This window comes from Palaemon carinicauda, chromosome 18, assembly GCF_036898095.1.
Source record: "Palaemon carinicauda isolate YSFRI2023 chromosome 18, ASM3689809v2, whole genome shotgun sequence".
NCBI classification, from domain to species: Eukaryota; Metazoa; Arthropoda; class Malacostraca; order Decapoda; family Palaemonidae; genus Palaemon; species Palaemon carinicauda.
In genome coordinates, this window is record NC_090742.1 from 13,720,545 (window position 1) to 13,733,044 (window position 12,500).

At 36.7% G+C, this 12,500-nt stretch overlaps 1 protein-coding gene across 1 annotated transcript in view; it reads right to left on the reverse strand.

Moving 5' to 3' along the window:
- Positions 1–12,500, reverse strand: part of LOC137657176 (chondroitin sulfate proteoglycan 4-like) — a 191,726-nt gene that overhangs the window by 14,794 nt on the left and 164,432 nt on the right. The window contains 2 exon segments of the mRNA XM_068391522.1: positions 261–453; positions 5,006–5,236. Coding sequence (XP_068247623.1) covers positions 261–453; positions 5,006–5,236 — 424 coding nt within the window.

The following is a 12,500-nucleotide window of genomic DNA, read 5'->3' on the forward strand; positions in this document are numbered from 1 at the left end:
TATACATACGTTATATATATATATATATATATATATATATATATATATATATATATATATATATATATATATATACAAACCTAAACTTATATATCAGCCATGATTTCTCATGATTATCAAACAACTTAATCACAAAATGCTACTATGTTAAGTCCAACTAATAATACAATTTCCTTTTAAGAACCCGGTTTATCCACGGACTATTAACCAAGATAAATGAAGTAGAAAGCCTTCCCACTAGAAGGAAATTGTCCCCTTACCTAAATTGGTAGGGGCGATGGGAACAGCATTTCCCTCCCATATGTGAAGTCCCGTGTTATTGATAATGAAAGGGGCTTCGTCATTGATGCCTCTCACAGTGACGTTTATGTTGGCTGGGGCGCTCTGTCGAATGTCTGACACGGCAACGATGCTGAAGGTGTCTGTTAGCTGCTCGGAGCCATCATGCACGTACTGGAAAAGATTATTGTTACTATAATTATTATAATCATTACTATTATTACTATTACTATTATTATTATTATTACTATTATTATTATTATTATTATTATTATTATCATTAAAAGCTATGCTATAACCCTAGTTGGAAAAGAAAGATGCCATAACCCCCAGGGCTCCAACAGGGGAAAATAGCCCAGTGAGGAAAGGAGACAAGGAAATAAATCATAAGAGAAATAATAAACAAGGGCTCCAACGGGGAAAATAGCCCAATGAGGAAAGAAGACAAGGAAATAAATCATAAGAGAAATAATAAACAATCATAATAAAATATTTCAAGAACAGTGACAACGTTAATTAGATCTTTCATATCTAATATAAAAACTTAAAAAAAAAAGAGGAAGATAAATAAGATATGCATAAATGATAGGTGAATAGTTTTAATGTATTTCCAAGCTTTCAAGTAATAAAGGCAAGTCATTCTTGGGATACCTTCATGTAGTAATAGCTAGAACATTTTTAAATATTCGTAGTAATAGCTAAAACATTTTAAAATATTCGTAGTAATAGCTAAAACATTTTTAAGATACTCGTAGTAATAGCTAAAACATTTTTTAAATACTCGTAGTAATAGCTAAAACTTTTAAAATACTCGTAGTAATAGCTAAAACATTTTTAAAATACTCGTAGTAATAGCTAAAACATTTTTAAAATACTCGTAGTAATAGGTAAACATTTTTAAAATATTCGTAATAATAGCTAAAACATTTTTAAATATTCTTAGTAATAGCCAAAAAAATTTTAAATATTCGTAGTAATAGCTAAGACATTTTTAAATATTCGTAGTAATAGCTGAAACATTTTTAAATATTCGTAGTAATAGCTGAAACATTTTTAAATATTCGTAGTAATAGCTGAAACATTTTTAAATATTCGTAGTAATAGCTGAAACATTTTTAAATATTCGTAGTAATAGCTAAAACAGTTTTAAATATTCAAGTAGTAATAGCTAAAAAAAATTTAAATATTCGTAGTAATAGCTAAAAAAATTTTAAATATTCGTAGTAATAGCTAAAACATTTTTAAATATTCGTAGTAATAGCTAAACCATTTTTAAATATTCAAGCAGTTCGTAATCACAAAACAGCTATCAATAAAAATTGATCGTATCATTAGGATTTAATTCAAGAAATATAAGGATCTATTTAATAAGAATATTTCGAATCGTCGAAGTTCACGATTACAAAAAAGCTATCTATGCCTTCAACCTTAGTTATCAAGAAATATTGGTCTTATCAATAAGATGTAATTCAAGAATTATAATGACCTATTCAAAACAGTAAATTGGCAGGGTTCAAATGTTGAGAAGTGGATGATGGGGTAGACAACTTTGCAATTTATAATTTAATAAAAACTCAAGGGGTCATTCAGCTATAATCGGGTTCTAACAACAAATGAGGTCAAAATAATTACATCTGATTTATGAATCAACTTTCAAGTTCAAATATCTATAAAACTGACAACAGAAACATAAAAATTAATGGATGGTTGTAACCTCAAACTCTCAAGCAAAGGCGATTTAATATAAGCCAGAAATCCAGTGGTACCTGGTGTGTGGAATGTATCATTAAAATGTTATGTTAGGTTAGGTTAGAAAACAATAAAAATAAATATGTTGCGGTGACAGCTCAGTTCAGTCACTAAATCTTACAGGCTGCATCAGATAAACATTGCAAGACCCCGTGCTTGGCCACAATAGCTAGGCAATTTACAACAGCAGTAAATAAGAAAATATTATTCCAATGTTCATTTGTCAATATTAAAGAATATAAAACACGACCTGTAGCTATGTTTAAGTCTGAAAATAATGTTTTCATTCCTCCAAATATTCAAACCTTCTTTATATACCTTTTGATAAGTGAATACAGAAAAAATAACTTATACATGTACTAACTATAAAACATAATGCAAACACAAATCTCAACTACATTTTGTTTAACTGACAGGATTATCTATTATTCTGTCCCAGCCATCTGCATCCTATTTGGGGTTATTTTTCCATCCATATACCAAAGGCACTTCCCCCAATTTTGAGGGGTAGCCGACATCAACAAATGAAACAAAACAAAAAAGGGGACCTCTACTCTCTACGTTCCTCCAGCCTAACCAGGGACTCAGCCGAGTTCAGCGGGTACTGCTAGGGTGCCACAGCCCAACCTCCCACATTTCCACCACAGATGAAGCTTCATAATGCTGAATCCCCTACTGCTGCTACCTCTGCGGTCATCTAAGGCACCGGAGGAAGCAGCAGGGGTTATTTTTAGTTCAACTATATCACCTATAAACCAAATTCTCAATAAAAATAAAAATATTCAGTGAAGCCAGATTACCCTCACTTGGAATCACTTGGATACACTACTGTACTAATGTTTTCTCATTCATTAAATCTTTAGTCACATATTGATATACATTATGAATTACGCTACTTCACTCAGACAAACTTGTCTATTTTGCAAAGTTGTCGTCTCACCTAGTTTAGTAAAAAAGCATTATACGATAAAACTGAAAACATATCTGATAAACCAGTAATTCATGCTTTGAAACAAAAGAGGTTGACTTCCGAAATTCCAATTTGCATACAGATTGATGTCTGTCTACAGTACAGCACCTTTTAAAATGTACAGAAATATACACAAGACGTTTGAAATGAGAGTCTTCTAAAATAAATCTATTCAGGCTTTGAAACACAGAGGTTTAAACATGGCTCCAGAATTTTAATTTGCATACAGATTGGTGTCTAACTAAAGTACAGTTCCTTCAAAATGAAAAAAAAAATATATATATATACTCTTGACGTTATAAATAGAAGTCATCTAAAATTAATCGACTTTGACTCCATAATACAGCTTATACAATCGATTCGAATAAGCTGGAAAACTGTTTCAACAGATTGGTGTCTAACTAAAATACAGTTCCTTCAAAATGTAAAAAATATACTAGAGACGTTATAAGTGGAAGTCATCTAAAATAAATCGACTTTGACTCCATAATACAGTTTATACAATCTATTCGAATAAGGTGGAAAATTGTTTCAATGTGGATATATGAACCTCAAAAATTCAAGTCACGTGACCAAACAACCTTGCCCTAATCAACTTATGGTCAGACATTGATACAACAGCTTCATTTGTCAGCATGTGACCCATTTTCCAAGAGGCTCTAGAGATCTAATCGGGGGAGGGAGGGGAGGGAGATATCAGGAAAAACCTGCAGTGGTCTATAGTAGGGATTTCAGATATACAGGTACTTTACTAAAAAGTTCTACAAAATTCAGTCTTTCCTAAACAAATCCCAAACTTCAGTATTTCCTTAAAAAAAATTTTGCGAGATTCAGTCTTTCCCCCAAAAAAGTTTCACAAAATTCACAAAATTCAGCCTCTCTCTTCATAAAAACACACACAAAATTTAGTCTTTCCTAAAAAAAATTATTTCCCAAATCCAGTCTTTTAACAAAAACCAATCACAAAATTCAGCCTTTTTCCTCAAATAGGCTTCACGAAATTTAGTCTTTCCTGAAAAATAAGTTTCACAAAATTCAGTATTTAACCCAAAAAAGGTTTCACAAAATTCAGTATTTACTCAAAAAAAAAGTTTCACAAAATTCAACCTCGAAAAAATAATTCACACAATCCAGTCTTTTATCAAAAAAAAAAAAAAAAAAAAAAAAAAGCTTCACAAAATTCAGACTCTCTCCTCAAAAGTAAGTTTCACAAAGTTCAGTCTCTCCTCAAAAAAAAAAAAATTACAAAAAAAAAAAGTTTCACGAAATTCAGTCTCTCCTCAAAAAGAAAAAAAAGAAAAAAAAGTTTTCCAAAATAATTTTCCTTCAAAAAAATTCACAAAATTCAGTTTTTACTCAAAAATAATTCAACAAAATTCAGTATTTACTCAAAAATAATTTAACAAAATTCAACCTCTCCCCAAAAATAAGTTTCACATAATTCAGTTTTTCGTCATTTTCACAAAATTCAGTCTTCCCTAAGAAAATGCTTCACAAACTTCAGACTCTCTCCTCAAAAACAATTTCACAAAGTTCAGTCTTTCCTCAAAAAAGTTTCACAAATTTCAGTCTTTCATCAAAAAAAAAAAAAAAAAAAAAAGTCTTTCCTTCAAAAAATAAAATCACAAAATTAAGGCTTTTTCTTAAAAAAAATTCACAAAATTCATCCTTCCCTCAAAAACATACCTTCACAAAATTCTCTCTCTCTCTCTCTCTCTCTCTCTCTCTCTCTCTCTCTCTCTCTCTCTCTCTCTCTCTCTCTCTAAAAAAAAAAAAAAAAGGGTTTCACTAATTTTAGTATTTACTCAACAAAAGCTTCACAAAATTTAGTCTTCCCGCAAAAAAAAAAAAAAAAAAGGAAAATTTTTTTTTCACAAAATTTAGTCTTTCCTCAAAGAAAAGTTTCACAAAATATATGACTCAAGACCTTCCATAAAATCCGCCCTTAAGATAATAACAAAGAAAACGAAAACAACCAGGCATTTCCAAGCCCTAACATCTACTCACCAAAACAAGACCCTGTTGCAACTGGAGTGGCGTAAAAGCCTGGATCCTACGACCAGGCGTCGATGACAATTGCAATTGACCGGCACTTGGATGCTTCACTACAAGATACTGACCGATCTTATCTGTATAGTATTCTGTCAAAACGGTCACGACATCAGCTGTTACGATCGTCTGGGATCCTTCTTCAACCTCCAGTGAGCCAGCTAGGAGATAGATGGTCTTGGGAATTACCTGGGGAGGTCAAAGAAAAATGTGTTTTTAACAGATATGGAATATCTAATATGAATATATGGTGCGGGGATTATCTCATCGAGGTCTTTTCATTTAGATGCTATATAAACGTTTAATATCGATGGATATACTGATGGGGAGGTCAAAGAAAAAAGTGTTTTTAACATATATGGAATATCTTATATGAATATATGGTGCGGGGATTACCTCGTCGAGGTCTTTTCATTTAGAGGCTATATAAATGTTTAATATCGATGGATATATTGATACTTACGTCTAGTTACTGTTTCTCTCGAATCTATTCAAGTGTTGGAAACTTAATCATCTGTTCCCAAATGTTCAGTCATAGAATTGACCAAGAGGGGAATTCAGTAGAGAGCATGCCTTCGCCACGCCAAGCAGTCTTATTTTGTTAGTAAACTCCACTGCGTACTTTTATTTCGGTGTATTTTCTTCAAAATATAATGGATTTTTCTTTAGCTCACACCCCACATGTCTACCAAGTTTCATTGAAATTGGTTCGGTAGTTTTTGTGTAATAATGTTTACAAACAAAAACCCTTTTAACATAAAATTTGCCATTTACTTAATATTGTCATCATTTTCAAGGTACTAATGATTATTTTGATGTACTTCAATCAAAATATTACAGATTCATCCTTGAGTTTGGTTAAATCGATAAAGTAGTTTTTGTGTAAAGTTGCTAACAAATAAAAAACTAAGAAACAGACGACAAAGGTGAATGCATAGCCTTCTTAACAATGGTCTTCCGACACCCGGTCTAAAGCAAGAAAATAACGTAGAGAGAGAGAGAGAGAGAGAGAGAGAGAGAGAGAGAGAGAGAGAGAGAGAGAGAGAGAGAGATGTATATGTTAACATCCACTCATAAAGAAAAAAGTTTTCCTTCAAAGGTAGGCTATTACATTCTTTGTACAATTAATTAAACTGGTGTGCAAATGATCTACGGCATGAAAATAACAAGTCTGATATATCGCTGGAGTAATCATTACTTTGGTTGGTGACCATCAAGAAACAGAAGAGCTAGGTGACATCGGCACCAGATTACTAAGAAAAAATCCTAAAGAAGGTCGCAAGCCTTGATATCTCATCTAGAAACTCCTAAGGAAAACCAAAACCTTTCGGTGCAAATTAAGATGAAAAGGCGCAGGGTATACTTTACCACATTTAACTATAAATATCAATATATCACTGTGAAATTCAGACTAAATCATATACATATACTATGTATATACAATATATACATATATAATATATTCTTATGTACCATATGTTTTTAATTTTATATATATATATATAATATACATATATAATATATTCTTATGTACCATATGTTTTTAATTATATATATATATATATATATAATATATATATATATATATATATATATATATATATATATATAAATATATATATATATATATATATATATATATATATATATATATATATAATATATATATATATATATAATATATATATATATATATATATATATATATATATATATAATATATATATATATATATATATATATATATATATATATATATATATATATATAATGTATATATATATATATAGGCTACACACATACATATATATACATATACAGTATATACACATATTTATATATATATATATATATATATATATATATATATATATATATATATATATATATATAACGGATTTTGAGCGAAGCGAAAAATCCATTTTTGGGCGAGGTAGCCATGTCATCCTGATGGAAGTTCCTATTAGGTAGTTTTCTAGGGTATATTTGACTACAGTGATATTCCCAGAGAATTCTACCTTAAGGTATCCAGAATTCTAACTCCTAGAGCGAATATCCCTAAATAATCTCACAGGGATATCGCATATCAGAGGACGTATTCTTGACACGTCACATAGCTATCTTCGCCCCGGACAGTATTAACGCTTCGAGGGGGAATAGTGACAAGAATCTGAAACGAGAATGAAAAGAACCGCTCATAAGGCATCTCTCCTATTCCGTTTTCAGTGTGTATATTGATGAAGGCGGTAGCGCCCTCTTTATTCCTTGTAGCGATATATGAGGTGTTACAGATATTGTACTATAGGGAGGGGTCAACAGGCCCTTTTACAATAAAAGGAAGGGCAGGTCCATCAGGACGACATGGCTACCTCACCCAAAAATAGATTTTTCGCTTCTTTCAAAATCTGTTTTTTTTGGGCTCAAGCCATGTCGTCCTGATGGAAGTTTACTAGAGCATTACTGTATCTGTGGATTCTCAATCAGTGCCGTACTCTCAAGAAAGTATTTTCCTGGTCCGTCTAGACCTAGAGACCTGTGATGTTACCATCATTATCATCTAAGCATGGACTGTGTTAGTGCTTCCTACCCCCTACAGGGAAGAGTCTTACTAGACTCTGGAAAAAGTCTCGAGGAGTACATAAAAATTTATGGATGACAAAATGACAAGCCTGTATAGTGGTCTCGCCCTATACAATATAAAGCAAAGTTTGTATAAGAGTCACCAATGTCAGAATGAATTTGTGACACCTTCCCCAATGTGACTACTCTTATAAACTATTGGATAATGGTTGTATCCGCATATTAACAAATTTTGCCTCTTTGCCACCAACCCGTTAGGGTACCACGTCAACCCTTCCAAGGAAGGGTTAGTGTGAGTGGACTTTTGTTAAATCAGGGAACAGTCTCGAAAGACATACCATGATAAAAATATCCATATTTTAATCTTAATGCTCAGTACATTTCTAATAAAATGAGTGTGGGCGAAAAAGACGCAGGGTTCACTATGAACTAGTTTATTAAAATTTAATAAACGAACATATCAGATCAACATTTATAAAATTTATAAAATGTGGATGATATGCGTAAAAGCATAAAGAAAAACCAGTCGTCAACAGAAAATATTGTTTCATCTACTAGGAAACAGATTTGCCACTTCAATAGAATTATTAATAATAATGATATAGTCTGTATACTGTTTACATACACTAGCGTAAAAAACGCTTGGCACAAGTGTCCGTATTATGCTATAGATTACCGACGTCAATGGAACAGTTCGTAAGGACACTTTCGTGGCCTATCGCTCAGCGTGTAGTAACATACAGTGACTACACGCGCACCCTCTTAATTAATCGTCCCAAATTAATTACACTGTTCCTCGCAGACTTAAAACAGAAGGTTAAAGAATTCTACCTGCTGCTACCACAGATCTCATAAGTTGCTCCACTTGCTTCGCATAGTGCATAAAGAACACCTTGGATGACTTCCAGCCGGTGTGCAAATAAGGATGTTCTAAGTCCAAATAATTCAAGAAATTTTATGGAAGAAGCAACTTTATTCGGATCCTGACTGACGGGTGTACTGTTTGGATCCGTTCTGCGAATAACACGGGTGAATTTCGCCCTTAGTTATAGAAAACGTTGAACCAAGGGTTTCTCTTCTGAACAGCTGTCCTCCCATAAAGTCTGAAGTTCTATGAAGATAGACCTTTTGGCACTCCCCTGGACAGAGATGCATCTTCCTCCAGAGGGCAGATTCTCTAGGGACCCCACCTGTTGGTGGGTAGCTTGTTCCTGGTAAGAAACGTTGGGTCTGGAAAGAGATTCAGTTCTCCCTCCAAGAACTGGACGTGGCCTTCCTCTCTAGAGAGAGCCACTATTTCACTAACTCTGGGCCCCAAGGCGAGTACAAACAGAAATATGACTTAAATTCAAAACCTTCTAAGCACATTCTTCATTGTTCATTATTTATACACAATGAGGAATCATATCTAATGACCAAACAAAGGGTGTTTGGAAGCGCTGAAGGGCTAGATCATTAAGAACGTCGTTAGAAAGGTCTACCTGTAAGGCATATGGTATCTGACTTGTCAAGGCAGGCTTGAACAATAGAATTGTGTAGGCTGCTAAACCTTGCTCATGAAGGTGAATGAAGAATTATAGGAATCTGTCGGGATTTCTTTCGGTTTCTTCGCCTTGACAAAGGATAGCTATTTCTTCCCTGAAGCCTCATAATGTCTTCTGGTTTCCTCCAAAAGTCTAAACCAACTTTTAAACACAATCTTTTTCTCATCGTTAAGGAGAGAAAATCATGAGATGTAGGTTCCGTGTTTTCTGTGATGGAGCGAAGACAGTCGACTTCTGTACTCGCTGAGACAGGGATGGATCCGGTAGCGGTACGAATTCTAATCGTAGTTCCAATGCCAGAGGGAACCACACGCTATTTGGCCACTTGTGGGCCACTATTGCTGCTTTCCCTTTGAAGGATCTCAGCATATCGAGGACCTTCAAAAAGAGGTGTGCGGAGGGAACAGATGGATACTGGACCATCTGTTCCAGTCCGGGGACATAGCGTCCACTGCCAAAGCTAACGGATCCTCGTAAGGGGACACGTAACGAACTATTTTCTTGTTGTCTTTCATCGCAAAGAGGTCTATCTGCAGCTCTGGGACTTGACTCGAGATGAAAGAGAACGATCCTGCGTCAAGGGACCATTCTGATTCTATAGGTGTAAACCTAGATAGAGCGTCCGCTGTCACATTGCGGAACCCTTGAATGTGCACTGCTGACAGGTGCCATTTCTTCCTTTCCGCCCCTGGCTTCTAGAAAGTTGATGTGAAATGACTTGAAAAGATTGGACCAAGCTCCTAGATCTCTTTGTGCGTTTGATGCGTATTTTCTCCATTCTCCTGTTGCATCCTTAAGCTGTGCTTTTAGTACTGGATCTGTTATCAAAGCAAACTGTAGAGAGCCCAGCACTCTCTCCTGTTCGCGTCTTTATATCCGTTTGGATTTCAATAGTCTCTTGACAGATCCTGCTATTTCTTTCCTCTTCTTACTAGGAATGGAAAGCCGATGTGACTCCAAATTCCAGTGGATTCCCAACCACTGAAATTTTTGGGCTGGAGAAAGACGAGACTCTTTGATGATGATCTTGAATCCCAGATGTTCCAGGAATTGGATCACTATCTTGGAAGCTTGCATGCATTCTGTCCTGGATGCTGCCCACCCCAGCCAGTCGTCCAAGTAGGCTACTACTTGGACCCCCTTTAGGCGTAATTGATGGACGGCTGCGTTCGCGAGCTTCGTGAAAATCCTTGGGGCTATGTTTAGCCCGAAAGGCATGATTCTGAAGGCGTACAGTTATCAATGTAACTTGAAGCCTAGGTAGGGGGAGAGGTGACGATTAATTGGAACGTGCCGAAAAGCGTCAAACAAGTCTATAGACACAACTTATGCCCTTTTGGGCAGTAGGGTCCTTATGTGTTGAAGTGTGAGCATTCTGAACTTGTAGTTCAATATGAACTTGTTGAGTGGCGACAAGTCTAGAATGACTCAAGTTTTTCTGAGTCCTTCTTTGGAACACAAAACAGCCTTCCTTGGAATTTGATGGACAATCTTCCAGATTACTCTTCTGTCTAAGAGCTCCAGGACATATTCTTCCAGAGCGGGGGTAGAGTGTTGGAAGAATTGAGGAAATTGAGGTGGAGGACTGCTCCACCTCCAACCTAGTCCATTCTTATTAAGGCTGTGGGCCCAAGGATCGAAGGTCCAGTGATCCCTAAAAAGCTGTAATCTCCCTTCTACTGGAAGTATCTACTTCTGCTGTTGTGGACCTGAGGCCTTGCCTCCTTGACTGTGTCCTCCCCTGGATCCCCTTCCTCTTGGATGGCGTAAGAACCTCTGGCTGTTCCTCTGGCTCTCGAACGAAAGGAAGAAGTCTGCCTTTCGGAGGCTGGGTTAAGAACTGGCGACTGTGTCGGCGTTTGTTGAGGTACCAGCTGGTACGTGGTTGGAGGTTGTGCCACTATCTGAGGCACCGCGGTCACAGGAAGTTGTTGTTGATGTTGTCGGTAGGGTTTAGCCGGCCGAGAGGATGGCCTAGGCCTTTTTGTCTTCCTCTTAGGTTGGGGACCCTCATCCGGAGAAGACTTTCTCTTAAGAGCTAGGCCCCACTTTTTGAGAAGGTTCTCTGTGGTAGCCTTGTCTACTACCTCTTTAACCACTTCATTGGGAAAGAGGTCTTTACCCCAGATACGAGAGGAGATCAGTTTCCTCGGTTCATGCCTCACCGCAGCCGAGGTTAACAGAAACTCTCTACAGGCTCTCCTAGCTTTAATAAAGCTATAAAAATCCTTCATAACTGTGGCCAGATGGGTTTTGGCCACAACCATGAACATGTCCTGGTTCTTGGGGTCACTTGCCATCGTTTCTAGTGTCGTTTGCAACGACATCGATGCCACAAGTCTTTCCTATGTCTTTTGCTCTCTACACAAGAGAACCTCAGACAGTTTTGGAAGCGCCTCACCGAACTGGCGTTCAGCAATATCAGCTTCCAGCTTCCCGACTGAGAAGGTAAGGTGTACATCCTTCCAGTCTTCTTGGTCCAAGGGCAAGGTCAGAGATAACGGCTTGCACTCCTTCAGGGAGGGGCATAGTTTCCCTGCCTCCACCGCTTTTAAGGCAGCCTTATATCCCTTTTCCAAGAAGGGAAAGGCTCTGGTAGGAGAGGCCACAAAGGAGGGAAGCCCCTCTCTTTCATCGAGCTCGCAAGTAACGTCTGAGCTTTACTATGGTCAAAAACTATGACCTCCGGCTCTGTCTCCTCCTTAAGGCTGGCTCCTTCCTAAGACGGACATAGCAGTCCGGATAAGAATCTTTGTTGGGCCAAAATTCCACTTCTTCCAGGGGAATTTCTCCCAACTTTTCTGAGATCACGATCTTCTCGGTTGTCATTGGCACGTGTTCGGCATAACTCCAAGGATTGGTATCCGAGCACAAAGGAAGATCCTTCATGCTGAGCCGCTTCTGGGGTCCATGTGATGCTACAAGTCTACGTAACTCCAGTTTCATTGCAGCTTCCTTCTCATCATTCTTCCTTTGAATCTTTTGGATCATCTCAACAATGGAAGAAAGAGTCCTTCCCAGTTCATCTGGGATAGTAGACTATGTAGAAGGAACAGGTTCTGGGTCCGGAACCGACATAACTGACACCGTCGATTTCTTGCTCTTTTACTTGAGGAGCCTGGAACAGCTCCTCCTCTTGACCTTCTCCCAGAAGGTCCTTCTCAGTAGAATCCGACACCTCCGACATCCTATCGTCCAATTGGATGCCTTGAAGGGCGGCTGAGACTTCAGAATCTACCGGATTCTGGGCAATTGGTATCTCCACCTGAGGCTGGGGGATGATTGTATCAGCCGATGCTTTAGGGAAAAGGTAGGCCCTCATCTTCTCA